The sequence below is a fragment of the Eulemur rufifrons genome, chromosome 18, assembly GCF_041146395.1.
Source record: "Eulemur rufifrons isolate Redbay chromosome 18, OSU_ERuf_1, whole genome shotgun sequence".
In the NCBI taxonomy this organism is placed as follows: Eukaryota; Metazoa; Chordata; class Mammalia; order Primates; family Lemuridae; genus Eulemur; species Eulemur rufifrons.
Genome location: NC_091000.1, coordinates 7,439,976 through 7,458,146, shown reverse-complemented (window position 1 = coordinate 7,458,146; position 18,171 = coordinate 7,439,976). Strand labels below are relative to the sequence as shown.

General features: G+C 36.3%; 1 protein-coding gene across 1 annotated transcript in view; it reads right to left on the bottom strand.

Annotated features, from left to right (window-relative positions):
• Positions 1-884: 884 nt before the first annotated feature.
• Positions 885-18,171, bottom strand: part of NEIL3 (nei like DNA glycosylase 3) — a 39,552-nt gene continuing 22,265 nt past the window's right edge. Inside the window, exons 5-10 of the mRNA XM_069493453.1 lie at positions 17,781-17,855; positions 16,031-16,197; positions 10,559-10,728; positions 8,706-9,126; positions 2,935-3,109; positions 885-1,512 (exon numbers count right to left, since the gene is read on the bottom strand). Of these exons, the coding sequence (XP_069349554.1) occupies positions 1,330-1,512; positions 2,935-3,109; positions 8,706-9,126; positions 10,559-10,728; positions 16,031-16,197; positions 17,781-17,855 (1,191 nt within the window). The 3' untranslated portion in view covers positions 885-1,329. The remainder of the gene's footprint in view (positions 1,513-2,934; positions 3,110-8,705; positions 9,127-10,558; positions 10,729-16,030; positions 16,198-17,780; positions 17,856-18,171) is intronic.

Here is an 18,171-nt window from a genome sequence, read left to right as displayed (position 1 = left end):
ACTCTTCAGGCGAGAAAGACTCTGGGTTTTCTACTGAAGTTCTGGCCAGCCTGCTTGATCCTACCTCGTTCTGCTCTCAGGATAAAAGCTGTAAAAAATGGGAAAGAACCTTCAGTTGGTTCCTTCATCCTAATTTTATACCCTTCAAGAATCTGCCTACTTTGGTTCACTCTCCAGTATTGTTTTTTATTTTGTCCAGAATTAGAGTCATCTGTGGAAAGGTTGGGTTCACACGGAGCTTTCCAGGGCTCAGTGAAAGCATGAACCCCCTTGAGATTTTGATGGGAAATTTTGTTAAAACTCAAAATTAAATTTGGAAGAGTTTTTAAATACATTCATCATTTCCAAATAAAAATCTGTTTTTGTTCTTGTTTGAACCAGAATCCATCTGGTTCTTTGGTGCTTCACAGTAAAATTTTCTTCATATAGATCCTGCACATTTCTTATAAGGATTTAAATTTATCATATTAAAACCTATTGTGTTTCATTTGGCTGTATTTCCTTTTAATTAATTTGAACATTTTTGGAGACTGGACTTTATGGAAGTCCTTTTTGCAATGGGCTTTTTCTCTCCTTGTTGCAAAATTAAAGTATCCTTCTTAATGCACAGCCTATGTACTTCACATTGGGTCAGCTCAGATTGTCAACTGTCCAGTCCAGTTCCTGCTCTGCCCTCTAGAGTCACTGCCTTGTTGAGCTCTTTGGGTTAACAGCACTGATCTTAGGTTGGTTGTCTTTTTAGTCCAGAGTTAAAGCACTTATAAGACTATGAAACATGCTGTGTTTTGATGATAATTTCATACTCAGTTCAAACTTAACATTTGTTGAACACAATAAAAAATGCATATATTCTTTTTCATAAGAGTGATCTCATTTTAAAAATTTTATTTAAGAAAACAAGAGATACTTTTAATCATATATTATAAATAGTGGTAGCACCTGAGAAAAGTATTCACAGAGTATCTTATTATTTTATTGTGCTGCATAAGCCTAAAACAAAATCACTGCTTCCCCAAAGTTACGAGAGACCTAGAGCATACTAAAATTACTTTATTGTCATTACTGAACGCATGAAATATACATTCTAGGTGGAATATGCTGTACATCTGATGAAATACACAGAGCATTCATCAAGGTAAAAGGAAAACACATAGCCACAGGGTGGAAACATGGCACACATTTTTTAAAAATGGAACATTCTCAAATATTGTAGTAACTTTTCAACTTACCATAGATATTCTCCAACCTTTCTATTGAACAAAAGGAAAGTAAACATTACACACAGTTTGAAGAGATTAAATGCCAGCTATTCTACAGAAGGAGAAAATATTAGCATCCTGGTATAATTTTTATTCCTGGCCCATTTTCTGCCCACTGGAAAAAATTGCACTGCTTTTCCTTCCCAAGAGGACACACAAAGAAATTCTTTCCATTATTAGGTCCAATCTTCAACACCGTTCTCATGATGGCGCGTTTGCCATGGCTGCAAAATGGGAAGGACAAATCTGCCCACTGTGGTGAAGAAGAAAAGAAGGAAGTTATAATGATGTATAGGCTAAGCCCGGGCTCATTTGATTAGTGCCATATTGCTTTCACTGCTGTTACCATTAATTTGACATTGTAAAACAGACATAAGTCATTAACTGTTGCCCTTTAAAAAGCTTGTATCCTCTAAGAAGCATCTCTAACAAATTTGTTTGAATTACATAGAAAATTGCCATAATTTTGAGCTTCCCTTTATCTACAGGTTTCCTTCACTTTATGAAGAAGAATTGAAAACTACCAGAATCCTGCTGTAATCACCAGTGTCCCTGCTATAGGTCTGTTTTAGTTAAAACTGTAAGATCAAATATTTGTCATGATTCTAAGACTAAACTTCCTTAGTCTCTTAGGAAAAGAAAGAACCCAACAGGGACTGACTTGGACTAAATTACGCAGATTACATTATATTATTCTTATTAATTTTGGCCAGACAAGAGGTAAGAAGTAAGCTATTATATTTTTAGCAATATTATGAATATTGCTAGTAATATTTTCTTTGTTACATCTATAAAAGCTTCTTAAGGAGGAAATCTGTGAATTTAGTAGAATAGAGTCACATTCTGTTCAGGGACTGAGATCCAAAATCACTATCCTATTTTCCCTGGGAAATTCCTTAGGAAGGTATCACATGGAACACAGGCTATTTTGTCTTACAATAAGCCCAACCAGAAAATTTTTGCTCCTCCACTGAAAACAGCAATATTTTCTTTTTTCACTCCCATTCCTGATAAAGCATAACTTGGAATCATATGTATCTTAAAATATTAGAATCACACTCCACATAATGAGATGCTCACACTGAGGAATGCAGAAAGTGAGACTAAAGGGATCCCAGGATCATGTCTCCCATTTCAGATTCACTTTCAGGGACACACACAGAAACTGGGAGAGCATGAGCAGTCCCCTATAGCCAGATTGTTACTGCGCCATCACTTTTTGGTCAAGCTTGTGTAGTAGGATTTGCTACTGTTACTGTAAATCTCAGGCATGTAATTGTTCTTCTTATATACTGGTGCATAAACCAAAGGTTTTGATGTAGCACTGAAGTTTGGAAGAACAAATTCTCATCTTGGATTATTAGCCACATAAGTACTACTAGTACTTACTAGTCACACAAAGCCTTCTATTTTGTTATAAGCCAAGGGCAACACTTCTAGACTTGTGGTGACAAATATGACAATATGCAATACACTAATAATCTAATAGCTATTTTTTCATTAATTTTTTTTTGCTGAACGACTTTGAATTTTAAGTTATTCAACATTCAGACTGCATACCAACATGGCTATTTAAAATGTTAAGATAAAACTAGAAAAACACTGCTATTTGTTACATTTTAATAATCAGAGTATTCAATTACATTGTAGTAAGCTAGATAAATCTTACACCTACTTCAAAAAATCCACATTGTGCTTCCCTAGGTAGAGGACAAGCATAAAACTGCCTGCCCTTGTTTTCACCATCCTTCCTCACGACTCGGAGAACGCAGAGGCGGTTGTGTTTACTGCACCGGGGACCGCCAGTGTTTAAGGTACAAGGACCATCTGTCATATTCATTTGAAGTTCGCTGTAATGACAGGTTACAAAATAACTACAGCACAATAGTGCTAAAGGGATCATTCACACCACCTCACCCCCACATGTTAGAATTTCACTCACACGAAGAGATTATATCAAAAAGTGGACCATGGTCGACTTCAGGTAATTATACAAACTACTGTGTTTTTAATTCTTTCTTTTCCTAGGTAATTCTAATTTACTTCCAAAGCTATCTATGTACCCAAAACAAATAATTTAAATTTCTGAAGAATAAAAACCACCACACTGTACACCTAATACATCAGATTTTCTTAGTTTTCATTTGTAATATTCCGTTCTCATTTTACCAATTGTTACAGTGTGGCTACTTTTATTTCCTCTAAAATATTCTCAAGTCCGGCTGTCTCCCATCCCTCAAGGTAACGAGATCACAATCTTCTCTAATTATTTTCCCTTCGGTAGCAAACTCTCATCAATGGCTCTGACAAGGCCATAGAGATCACTCTCCCTAGTGTCCACTTTAAAGACAATTTTCTATGCTTTTCTTTGATCAAGGCTACTATAATAGTCGCAATCATATTCCAGCAAGAAACAGGCTGCCTGGCAGGGCAGAAATGTGAATTCTGTAAAGCTAGTGGGAAGCTTTATTCTCCCCCACAATTAGAATCGAGAGTATCTGGAGGTGATCCCCACACGTCGGGCGAAGGCTAGAACTGGCCTTGCACTGCAGCTGTATAAGCAGAATTTTCTCTTCGAAAAGGAGCTCCATTAGTATTTTTAATATTCTATATTCTGCATATTTTACTAATGCCTTTATGGGAGTTAGTCTTTTAATACACCAGTTGAAGAGAGAAAGTGTTCACATTAATTAAAACCAGAAGTCCCTCCCTTTAATATTCCTAATTTTTAACTTTTTGATGACAAAACAGTTTACCCTTTCTCATATTTTGGGTAAATTTCTGAAGAATAAAATATCACTCTTAAATAGTTTTAAAAAATACTTAAAAATCAGAGGTATTTTCCCTTTTTTGTTTCCTAAATTACGTTTTTCACATATTTGTTTCTATAATGATGCTTTAAGGCATCATATCTAATTGAAATGTTCAAGAAAGTGATCTGTTATTTGTGATGAAATTGGTTTAAACTTATTTCTACAACAGCTGCTTAAATATACTATTTTAAAAATGTTTGCTGGGATGGACTCAAACATTCTGAGGGCAGTTTTTGAAGCTGCTCTTACAGCAGCCATTTGCAAAATGAAAGCAGCTGTAGGCATTGCTAAAAAAAATCATTATAATTAAATATTTCACCAGCAACGATTTTGTTGGTACCTTTTTCAGGGTAGGGAGTAGTAGGTTACATTTGAGAGTCAGGGGTAAGACCAATCAGAAATTGGAAAGCAATGTCCTTTTCTTTTCCACAACACTCCATTTCACCAACCCTCTCCAAAAGAGGCAATATTAAAACTTTATTTTCAAGAGAATTTAAAGGAGAAATAAAGATTATTACTAGAAACAAATGAAATGATGCTTTCTTATTAAAGAATATGTACACATAAAAACAGTTTTACATGTTATTTCAAAGGTGGCTGTCTTAGATAACAATTAGACATTTTCTAACCCACTTGCTTTGACCTAGTGAGCTCCAGGGTTCCAGGAAGAGGTTTAGATTCTCTCACTATTAAAGCTTTCCTGGGGAGAAGGACAAAGGTGGAAGGTGGGATTAAGGTGGAATGAAAAGGCCCAATATCTTCCCTCTAGTTCATTTCATTGTTTCTTCTTTGGTGGAAGGTTAAAAAAAAAAAAAACCACAAAAACCAGCCATATGCTATCTTATCTTGGTACTCAAGAGTGTGGTCCACTGACCGAGCATCACTATCACCTGCTCCTTGGAAATACAGAATTATCTGTGTCTACTCCAGATTGTCTACAGAATCAGAGTCTGCAAGTTAACAAGATTCCTGGGTGATTCATATGCACATTAAGTTGTGAAGCATTGAGCTGATGTAACCAAGATTCTGATGCCACCTGTGATCATATCAGCTCTAAATAGGCACAGCTAATCTTAATTTATGATAGAAAACATTATCCAGATTAATTAAATGTTCTAATTCATTGAGGACATCTTGGTCCCTTTTTGTTTCAATCATTACTTAAAAAATTTCTAAAATGTAGCACAGCATTTTCTTAGGTGAATTTAGCACACAGAATAGTTTAACTTATTTTGATGATTAAAACCATCATTTTGAATATTAATACTGGGTTATAAATCATCTATTAAAATAATAGATCAGGGCTTGGCAAATCTTTTCAGTTAATTCTTAATGCATATTTTTTGGGTTTGCAAGTCTTACGGTCCAAGTTTGTAGCACAAAAAGCAGCCATAGAAAATATCTAAACAAATAGAAATAAAACTCTGTTTACATAAACAGGGCTGGATTTGGCCCTGCTGTAGTTTGCTGATATAGATGTCTTTAGAATCAAGAGCAGTGCTTGAGGCATAACAGGTTCTCAATAAATGCTTATTAATTAATAAATAAATAAACCAAATTGTACAGCGATCAGATAAAAACTATCAAGAAGGAAGATATTATCAAGGCCTGTAATTTTAAAATGAACATTATTTTTTCAATGATCAATTTATCACAGTTTAACTTATTTTACAGATAGAGTGATTCGTAATAAAAATACTGCCTGAAATTTTTTTGAATTAATCAATCTCACTGCATGTAGATTTTGTCATACAGGACTATTTCAAGGATCAAACAAACAGAAGTTGAATGACTCATCCAGGATGGTCCCAGGTGGTTCTGAAATCTTCAGGGACTGAAAATTCCAAAAAGTGACTCAGGAATAACTATGACCTGTCAATGCTAGCACTGGTGATTAAAGACAGACCTGCAGCACCCCTGATGGCAGCAGACATTAGAAAACATTAATGATTTTGTTAGTGTCATTTCACTCTTCTATGTGAGTCTTTGCATCAACTCAGGAAATATTTCGACCCAAAACACATGCATTCTTTGAAAATGCATCACTTTGTTTTGCTCTGTGCTCACAATAATTAGATCAAAGACTTAAACTGTTTCTAGTCGTTATTCTTAACTGCTTAAAAATCTGTTCAATCATCTAATTTATAATCCAGTAGCTAGATGGAATTCACATATATTTAAAGACCAATCCAAAAATATGCCTCATCAACACTGCATGTATTGTGTGGTAATGAGATCAGTAATTAAGAGAACAAAAGTCAAATTAATTACCATATAATTATTAAAGAAAAAATAAACTGGCTATAAATTATGAGTGGACCACCTGCTTTAATAGTATTATGTTGTGAGCTTCTGCTAAGCATCTTGTCCACAAGATGAACACTATAGCTGCCAGACAAGGAGAAAAATGAAATAAATGACAGTAATTTGCAATTTATTCCTTGTAAAGTAGCTGGGTGCAGAAGGGCTGCTGGGTGAATTTATTTCATCACTTGACATTTATTCTGCTAGTTGATCTTGATTGATTGTGGAGTCTCAGTCCTGGTGTTCTTATATTCAATACATACACAGGCTGTAGCATTTCTAAGATGCTGTGCACAGTGATTAATCATATGGTCCTATTACTAATGGCTTATGAAGAAATCATTTAAATTTAAGGTTACATTAATGTTTTTTTAAATCTCTAATTCATTAGTTAAATTGTCTGAGATTTTCTACAAAGCAGTAAGGGAATAAAAATATGCCAAGATATTTCATCTGGGTACAACGAATGCCACAATATTTTAAGATGATCACTTCTCTTCTTTCTACTTAAGCCACAAAACAGAAAAGGCTGTTCAAAAATGACTTGCTCCTACATGACAGCATCACAAGTCAAATGCTCTTAAATAACTCCTTCATAAACTGCAGCATGAGACAGTAATTAGGTTTAAAGTGAAAAGGTAGTGTATTTATCCAATTAGTTAAAAGTTTGGCACCTATAATGTAATTCAAATGTGAGTACATGGACAAAAGTAAAACCAGTTCTCATAAATGATTATAAACACAACATTTTAAAAAATCAGTCAAGGATAAATCATAAGGATTCACTAATGGGAAGTTTAGAGTCAGAATAGGAAACTTGGAATAAATGCATCTACTAAGTAAAAACTGTCTCAGAATTGTTAAGAAATAAGCTTTAAGGATTCCTAGAGGTTGGTCTAGGAGTGTTCACCAGATGGTTCCTCATCCCACTGCCCAGAGGAGGCATCTCCCCATCAGTAAAGGCAGAGTGAATCAGAGGACAAGCTAGCAGTCAGAATTCCACCTGAGATTACTTTAGAACCCACCCAAAGAACAGTTAGTTCTCTGCATCCACATCTGTGGATTCAACCAACCTTGGATCTAAAATAGTCTGGAAAACAATAAAAAATAATGCAAATAAAAAGTACAGTATAACAACTATTAACATAACATTTATGTTGTATTAGGTAACGTAAGTAATCTAGAGATGATTTAAAGTACACGGGAGGATGTGCATAGGCTATATGCAAATACTACAGCATTTTATATTAGGGACTTGAGCATCCCCAGATTTTGTTATCCCGGGGGTCTTGGAACCAACCCCCCCACAGACACGAAGGGACAACTCTTTCTCGGCTTGTTTTCTACTGGCAAGAAAAGACATACATGGCAAGAAGACCCTTTGTTCACATGCTAAAAATTCTTCACTTCATTTAAAAATGCTAGATGTAAGGCATCTGCTTTACGAAGGGGAGAAAAAGCAGCTCAGAAAAGAAAATTCTGGAGAAATGCCTCTCTGATAGAGGCATAACATCAGGCTGTGAGAGTTAGAAAGCCCAAACAAAGGGAGGAGGAGGGACAGAGAAAGGGGAAAGGAGGGTCAACAGAAATTGTTTCAGGAGCTGACAATAATCATTAAGGAAAAGGGATGATGATGACACTGTGTATTAAAATTTCTGCATCGCAGGTGATAGCAACTGAGGGGCTTCTGGACATGTAGCTTGTAGTTCCATAAAACTTACCTGCTCTGGTAGTATTCATTAATTGGAATTACAACTTTTGAATTTCAGACACAAAAGCAGCAAGCATGCTCTTTAGGACTTTTTGGTTGAAATAAAGGACACCATCCTCCGTGGCTCTTTGAGATGCAGCCATGTTCTTTAACAAAAAGGTCACTAGAAACCATCTCAGATCCCTCTCTTTAGAACACAGGATACTTACTAAAATTTTCTAAACGATAGTTTTCCTCCTGGAAGAACTATCTTTCATTGGAAAGAAATATAAAAAAATGCTAAAAGTGGTTACTGATAACTGTTATGATTATGAGTGATTTAAATATTTTGCTTTATATTTTCCAATATTTCCCAAATATTTTATATTGAGCATGTATATGTCTGCCATCTGAAAAAAAAACAAAAACTTTTTATAGATGTAGGAAAGTCTGTTTTTCATTTTGTTCCCTTCTGTAACATTATAAGCTAGAGAAGGGAAAGGAGGCAAATTATTATTATAGTGTTTCAGTGTTTGATTTGCACTACCAAAATCAATTCAACTTTCTTAGCAACAGATATTTCTGCCTTCTTAAAACTCAATGCAAACACCTTAAAGACCAAGTTTAGAGGCATCATACCTTTTAGAAAATCCACGGTTGCAACTTTTGAGATCTGGTGATGAGTAGGGGGTTGTTCTCAATTTTTTATGTGCTGGACTGAATAATTTAGACTCAGAGCAGACTGTAGGTGATGTGTTTACTTTGCTAGATAGTTGAGTTATATAGTTTGTTCTCTCCTTGGAGGGGTGCTCTGTATCACTAAAACAAACATTAGGAGGAGGAGAGTTTTGAAACTCCCCATCTAGTATCTGGTTTTGGCTTTTTTTTCTTTCTAAAGTACTGGATTTATTGCTAAAATCAGTTAAGACAAGGGTTGCAGTTCCAAATGCAGTTTTCCTGTTGATCTTCACTTCTGTGTCTGGTTTTCCAAAGCTATTACAAGGGTACTTCACTAAGTTGTTAAAGGCAATAGGATGTTCTTCATTCTTGAGCATTGAATCTGCAAGGAGATATAAGTAATTCTATAATATTCCTATAAATATAACATATTGACTATTTGAAACACCTTTTTATTTAATTAAAAAATTTAGTCCACTTTATTGTAGCAAATATATAAAACTAATAATATGAAGTCAGCTTGAGCAAATCAGAATTAGTCATCTCTGGTTAGGAAATGAAATATTATTTAAAATGCAAAATTTCAACAACTTATAGGGAGCCAAGATTTGTATTTGCTTTGTATAACGTTTAAGCATTTAAAGGTCATTCAGCTACCAGTTTTGCTAATATTAGGCAAAATATTAAAGCAGTGGTAATTAAGAGATGATATCCCATAAAGCTTTAGGTCAGCAGTCAGAGGCCTATGTCTAGGCTACCAGGAATGTGTCTGTGAATGACAAGATAAAGTGAAAGCCTTATTTAAAATAAGTAAAGATGAATTACAGACTTACCATTTATTAAATACAATGTCTCAACAAAGTATCCTAGGATTTTGGAATCTGTACTATGATATATTCTATATTGTTGTTAAGATATATGTCTTTCATACTCAGAAAATTAACAATGAAATAGTTAACGAGATGCGTAAAGGCATTTCAGAATGCTGAAATAAATGTGGAAACCTAAGATTGCGGTTTTCCATGCGCTCTGCGGGACAGAACTAGGAGGTGCGGTCCCTTCTGCTAGCAGCAAAGCTGTGCAAGGGGTGATGCCTGCCTTTCTGGCCCAGAGAAAAAAAACACAATATGACAGCGAGCACAATGTAGGGGTCCATAAGTCAAGAATGAACTTTCTCATCTCTAATTGAAGAAAGAAATAACCCTCTGAGAACACAATAGAAGCTGCAGCAATGAGATGGTTCTTAATCACAGGTTTCCTCTGAGGTTTTACATTCTCTAAACGCATGAAATCGTGAGCTATAGAGAGTTATTTTGAAGGATTTCAATGAAATCAGTACAATTGTCTGGGTAAAGATTTTAATAACAAGGGGTAGGAAGGATAAAGAAGAGAAAAAATTCAGCATTTTTCTATTCCACCTGCAAAGATATTCTTACAGAAATCCTCCCTTTCAATTTATGACACACTTGGACTGAATAACAAACTTGAAAGTTGCTGAAATCTGCATAAAACAAAGCTTTATTGAATAATTCATTAGAAACAGTAGAGAACAGATGTGATCATCTCTGTTTTTTGAGATACAAAGGCACATACTGTTTTAGCACAAGCATGTTTTCCTTCCTTGTTTAAAAAAATATTCAATAGAGAATATTAGCATGGTTTACCTGCAAAAGCTGGCAATGCCTTTAAACTTTTCAGAAAGAAAGCATTTAACTTGGTTATGGAATATCAAGATGGTACAAGATATATACCTGACTTCGTATAATTAAACCTCTTAGAAATGTAACAAACTCAAAATCAAAATTCAGTCTTACCAATAGGCCTTGAAGTCAAGCAAGCATCACAGGACTTAGAAGAGGGATTATTTATTAGTGTACAGACCCCACACGTCCACTGTTCTTCAGATTTCCGAGCCACAGTGTCCATAAGATGATCCACCCTGCTAGATGTCCAACTGATTATAGTATTTCTAGTTGGTAGCTTGCTATAAAATAATTTTAAAAATTAGTCATTAGCATTGTTATTATTGCCTTGTTCTGAAGCATCTTAGGTTGGAAACTATTACAGGACCATTAATACTCCAATGCTACCTGTATATTATTGCTTAGAATTTATAACTGTATCTTAAAATAAAATGTTTTTACTTGGACCCTACCGATTGCTGTTAAAGTCAGAAATAACAAAAGTTTTTATTTAGAGTCAAAGAATTGTGTGGTTTTTAAACTAAAAATATTTGACATAATACTAGGAAGTATTTCTCAAATAATATTTTAAGTACTAAAAAAGCAAAATTAAAATATCTTTATTCAACCAAATCCTGGGGAAAAAAAAGAGTAGAGGAAGTTTACGTTTACTTGATGTGCCTTAAAAAGAAAACTCTAGAAATTCTGGAATTTCTCTATGGTATCTACTAAGCACTATATCAGTTCATTGATCTATATTGATGAACAAAGATATTTATTCTTGTGTTATTTTCCTTCATGTAAAACTGTTTCATGATGGATATGTAATTAATAGATTAGTAAGCAAACAATAAAACCAACCCTGATTTTTGGCCACAAATGTAAATCATGATTCTCTACCTGAAATTCTTCATTGACCATTTATTGTTACACAGAGTGACTTTATAAAGCTCTGATACAGTCCTGTTCTCTAATGGCCAGCTGTACGTCTGCAGAGCACATCACATGGTTAAAGAACTGTGGCAGTACCATGGGTTCCTTTCATGATTCCAAACGTTAATACTGAAGAAAGCACTTCCAGGTAAAGGCTATGTACCTTACATTTCAGAACATGAGTTCTTTGACTTTCAAAGATAACCTTGTCTTCTATAACATTTTGTCCCTTACATAAAATTATACTAGTTTTTAAAGTCAGGCATGTCCAGTAAAATAATAAATAGCATAAGAAAAAGAAAATCTGAAAGTAAGATACATCTCATTATGATTTTTTTATCTTTACTTACCTTGACTTTTAATGCCATTCAGTATTCCTTATTCCTATGGAACATCAGACCTTCTACAGAATTTGTTTATTTGACCTAATCCCTGTCCTCTACTAAGTTGCTTTGAAAGGCAGCATGATGCATTTATTCATAATTAAGCACAATTTAAATGACCTTCCAATTTCACTACTTTCATCTTCTTCTGTCCTACAGATTCACTAATCGTAAGGGGATGTTTATTGTTACATATGGGGGCCTTGGAAGCATTCTTTCCTGACCGCTCCATTTCTCAATCACCCACTAATAAATTCTTTCCAATCTCCACTTGGATATGTAACAGGAATCTCAAACTGAATATGTTGCGGGAGGCTGAATTATGGCCTCCCGAAGATATTAGGCCATAATCCCAGGAACCTATAAATGTTACTTTATAAAGAAAGAAGGCCTTTGCAGATATAGTTAGGATCTTGACATAGATTATCCTGGATTATCCAAGTGGTCCCTTACCCCAATCACAAGTGCCCTTATAAAAGAGAGGCAGAAGGAGATTTGATAACAAGCAGAAGGTGATGTCATCACAGAGACAGAGACTGGCGTGACACAGCCACTCATAGGAATGTCGGCAGCCACCAGAGCTGGAAGAGGAAAGGAAGAGTTCTCTCCTAGAGCCTTCAGAGGGAGCACAGCCCTGCCCACACCTTAATTTTGGCCAATGAAGCCGATTGCGAATTTCAGGCATCCAGAACTTGAGCAAATAAATTTCTGTTGCTTTAAACTACCAAGTTTCAGGTGATTTGTGCCAGCAGTCACAGGAAACTGACAGAAATAAAATTCACGATCCTCAATCTGCCACTCTACTAGTTTGGATCATGTCAGTAAATGGCATCAGCATCACTCAGTTGATCTGGCCGAAACACAGAAGTCGCATCTTTCCTTCACATCCCACTTCTAATCCAACAGCAAATCCTGCCGAGTTTGCAGCAGAGGCGTATTTACCATGCAGCGAAGGAAGCTTAACTAACTTCCAGGGCGTGGTGTGTTCTCCTCTGCAGACTGGGGTGGGGAGCACGGAGAACGGAAGCCGGAACTCCGGCCTCATCCTGGAGGCTCAGAGGACTGCCGGTGGGCGCGTCCTGGGGCTCGGGACCAGGCCCATGTGTTGCCAGTACAACCTCATACCTGCTCCGTGCCTGGGAACAATGTGCCCTGGTGACCTCAAGGAGCAGGAGGACACTGTCTTTAACCTTGATACGAAAGATCAGAACAAGAGAGACCTCACCTTGCTCAAGGGCCATTACGACCCAGGCTGCGCCGCCGTGGCCCTAGCGCAGGAGCAACCTGGTAGAGGTGGGAGACCCGAGGCAGCTGAGGGAGACCAAAGGCTCGGGCTTCTCAAAGGGCCTCAGGCCTGCGGCCTCGGCCTCATGTGGGAACTTGGCAGACATGTGGATTCTCAGGCCCCCCCAAACCTACTGAATCAGAAACTCTGGGGGTGCAGCCCAGTAATCTGTGTTTTAACAAGACCTTCAGGAAATTCTGGTGTGAATTTTAAGAATCACTCTTCTAAGGGCTTCCTCACAGACAAGAAATAATGATTAGGCAAAATATTATAGGAGAAGTTAGAAATGTTTCACTATCAACAACCAACTGTGAAGCTAAAGGACAATTTTCTAATATAGTAGTAAGAAAAAATGTGATAATATTGTTGGTGGTCATATGAAAAGGCAATCAAGGAAGGTGCAGCCCAAACAGGGGAGGACACAATGACACAGCTGTGTCAGGAAGTGAACTAATATCATCTTATTTTTCTATGTTTATACTGTTTAAAAAAATTATAATTTGTTGTAGTTTCTCGCTCTAAATATTCACATTAGCAACTTAACTTTGTATTCATAACTTTTCATTCTTTTTCATAAAGAAGGCCCCCTCAACTGCGTAAAAGTTTCAGGCCTTAACCCTACCTCCACTTCCAAAAATATCCTAAATTTGACTTTTTTTTTTTTTTTACCACCCCCATTCCCTTCCCCGTCCCTATCATTTACCACCTGCATTACTGCTGAGGCCCTGATGCTACTGCTTCAGCTCCACGACAGTCGCTTTTGCAGACAGCAGCCCAAATAATCCTCATATAACACAAGTTGGTTCACGCCACCCCCCTGTTCAAAACCTCCCAGCGGCTTCCCAGCTCACTCAAAGCCAATACTCCCCAACGGTTGCCAGAGCGATCTCAGAATAGAATGGAAACTTCTTTCACAACCAAGCAGCACCTCCAGTGCACGACCGTTCCACCCCGTGGCCCCAGCCCTGCAGACACCACGGCCCCTGCCTCCTCCCAGGGCTTCTGCACAGCCCAGCAGTGTCCTGCTTCTCTTCCCATTTCCAATCCTATCTGTTTGTTTCCTTTGCTTACCTCTTCTCCTGCTCTAGTTACAGGTTTCCCTGAAGCTCAGACTTGGTTTATTTCTTTATTCTTTCTCAGTGAACTGAGAAGGTTTGAATGCTTCAGCTAGCAACTGTGCTAAGAACCCTCCAGCCACCATCTCCCACCCTGGCCCCGAGACATCTCTTCCTGGATAGTCCACTCTTCACGTATCTAACCCTCAGTGTGTCTTCACCACTCCATCCCAGCTTTCCCAGATCCATAATGTGAAAATGTCAGTTATTTGGTTCTGAAGCTTTTTTTTTTTTGCATTGTCCTACATATCAAATCTGCCACAGTTCTTGTTGCCTTTTTTTTTTTTTTGAGACAGAGTCTCGCTCTGTTGCCCAGGCTAGAGTGAGTGCCATGGCATCAGCCTAGCTCACAGCAACCTCAAACTCCTGGGCTCAAGCGATCCTCCTGCCTCAGCCTCCCGAGTAGCTGGGACTACAGGCATGCGCCACCATGCCCGGCTAATTTTTTCTATATATATTTTTAGCTGTCCATATAATTTCTTTCTATTTTTAGTAGAGGTGGGGTCTCGCTCTTGCTCAGGCTGGTCTCGAACTCCTGAGCTCAAACGATCCGCCCACCTCGGCCTCCCAGAGTGCTAGGATTACAGGCGTGAGCCACCGCGCCCGGCCCTTGTTGCCTTTTTAAACATTTTAATTAAGTTACCCATCCAGTGTCTTGACCCCAGGCCTGGTAACCATGTCTTGCCCATTACTCTGCACCAGCTTCTTACACATGTTTTCAGTCTCATCATTTTCTATCCTAACTATGCAGGGATCAATTAGGAGTCCTAAAGGTCTTAACCATTCCCAGGACTACTACTGATTCCTACTCTTTGATCTCACCCTGCCTATAAAACTAGCTTTGACTATTCAACAACTTGGAGCCTTCACTGGATGTGGCCAGTATTTTCCTCATCCTTCCAACATGCCATGCTTATTAATGATTCAAGCTTTGTAGCCATGCTCTTTTTCTCCAATTAAATAAAGTTTGCTTTATCATTTATTTAACCAAAATTCTAATTTTTTAAAGTAAATTTCAAATGACACTTTATAAGTTCTTCGCAACCTTCTTGCATATATAAACCTCTAATATCCCTAAACTCTTACAGCATTTCATGTGCTGCTTGTTTGTACTGGTAATTTTGGCTTATAATCACATATATTGCTATGCAGCTACTTTATACTGTTAATTTTTCTCCCAGCCTTCCCCAAAGGACCTATGGCCTTTTAGCAGGGTAACTACTGTACATTGAGAAAAAGAAATATAATCAGATTTTTTGAGAATTACTAGACACTGGCTCTGAACTGACAGTAATTCCAGGAGATCCAAAATATCACTGTGGTCCATGAGTCAGGTCAAGTGATCAATGGAGTTTTAACTCAAGTTCCTCTTACAGTGGGTCCCCAAACGTATCCTGTGGTCATTTCCCCAGTTCCAGAATGTATAACTGGAAGAGACATAATCAGCAGATGGCAGAATCACATCACATATTGGGCTTATTAAGTAGCCTGTTGTTTCACCGACAAGACATAAATTCTGTAAAAAGATTTTGGTCATGTTTCATAACATTATTTCTAAATAACGCAAAGACTTTTGGAGAGCTGCATTTTTTCCAATTATTGACACCTCCTGGTACTCACTTTACAAACTAGATTAAAGCTAAAGGCTAGATATTATCACCTGAACTAGAGATTTTCTACCGGAATTCAGAAGTGGTTCATAAATCATCTTTGGCTCTTCTGGTTCTTTGATGATGTTACTTATACGATTTTCTTCTAATGGTTCAAATACTTTTGAGTTATGTTCTCTTATGAATAACCTGACAGTTATTCAGTTATATTCTCTGATTATTAGCCTTTTAATAAGATAATTGGGGCAAATGGTATCTCTTTAAATCAGATATCTTACCAAATGTCAACATGTTGAGGATTTTCTTTTTGACAGTGAGGACAGAAATATGTCATTCTGTTATTCTCCCCGAAGCGACACACAGTTATTTTGCAGTGGCAATGAGCACAATTAGGATGCTTGTAAACCTTGTAGTGTTTAGAGACAGGAGATCCTGCTTTACGGCACTACAAAAAATAAATAAATAAATAAAAATAGATTAAAATGTTATCTGCAAAACCGTGTTGCTAAAGAGCCAAAGACAAATTCTTCAAAGTCATTTCTGAAAGTAATATGTTAAAAATTACATATGTTTGAACATATGCCCATATAATCTTTTCTTTCATCTGAGAAAAAGGTATTGACAAGATTCAATAATATTTATCAAATAAGATTTGTGTGAAATAATCAAGTCATTATTTTATAACTTGTTAGTATTCAAAATTGTACTTTGCATAGCTTTACCCTCTTATCTAAGTGAGATATAAAAAAAAGTTCTATATTTAAAATTGTCTTTTATGCTTTTAAGGTTTTTCTTTAATTAAATGTAATTATGTGGTTATAAGAGCAAGAAGAGATTAGCTTTAAATCTGATTATTTTTAGAACACTGAAGCTGTTCAGTTTTATCAGCCAAAAAATTTATTTCTAGGGGACATTTAGCAAGAGCACCTTTGTTGACCTGAAGAAGGACAATTTTTCTTTTTTAATTTTAGAGATTCACTAAAAAAGAAAATAAAAGTTTAGATACCACCCTAGCAGAGAACATGCCCCATTTTGGTATAAGTTCTATTTTCAAAAGATATTTTGATATTTTCTGTCGGTTTTATTCTACTCACATTTAATGCTTCAACAAAGAGAATATTTTGGGTTTCCATGAGCAGTGTAAAAATTTAAAAGATGAGAAATATGGCTCACTATGTAAGAGCTGAAAATTGCAGAAACAATTTATGTTAATTTAAGCAACGTATTGCAATACCCAGTTTAATCTGGCAGAAAATGGGCAGTTTTCTATAGTCACCTTTCTCTGGAAGAAGTGAGCATATATGATTTAAAAATAGCCACAGTTACTCAAGGCAAATCTGTAAAACAAGAGGTTCATTAATACTTTAGGCCAATTAATGAAAAATGCTATAATACCTGCCTTTTTGAACATCGTAAAAATAAGAAGAATTTTGAATACAGAAAATAGACTGTAGAGAAAAAACATGAAATATTTATGATACTTTGTTTAAAAAATAAAATGTTTCTTGAACTCCATACATGCATATAATGTGCGACTTTTAAAATTTACATGTAAGTACCTACTTCATTCTTAAAACTGTCTTTGTGGTAGATAGAAAACTATTATTAACCCATTACACAGACAAAGAAACTAAACTTAAAGTTATCTAAATAATCTAAACCACACAAATAGTAAGTGGCAAAACCTGACTGAACTAAGGTCCATTTATTCTAAAGTATTACTATAGTCTATCTCTCTAGACTTTCTATAATTTATAGAACCAAAAATAGAAAAAGAGTGTGTAAAATGCTAACATTGCTGCTCCCCAACTTAGTATAAAGATAATTTGATATAATTATAGTTAGACAAATTTGAACTGACCTAGGATGTGGAATTTCAAGATGTTAATTATGCCCATAAAATGTCACTCTCCCTTATTGTGCCTCTATACTGTTACCACTAGATGGCTATATACAGCTTTAACATTTTTGGTGCAATTAAAAGGGAAACCATTGACATTTTACATAGTTGAAAAAGTTTGCTCTTACCCTGTAAAAGAGAATGCTGAAATCACGTATCATTTTCACAAGGTGATGGGTCTGTTCATCTGTTAACTGACAAACCTTAAAATGAAAAAACAACTCAGCATAGTTTCATAATTTACTCATTACTATAAAAAAATACCACTTGCCACTTCTGTTAAAGATAACTGTAAATTGCTTTAAAATACAGTTGACCCTTGAACAACATGGGTTTGAACTGTGAGGGTGCACTTGTAAGCAGGTTTTCTTCCATCTGTGCTACCCCTGAGACAGCAAGACCAGCCCCTCCTCTTCCCCAGTCTACTCAATGTGATGATGAAGAGGATGAAGACATTTATGATGATCCACTTCCACTTAATGAATAGTAAATATACTTTCTCTTCCTTGTGATTTTGTT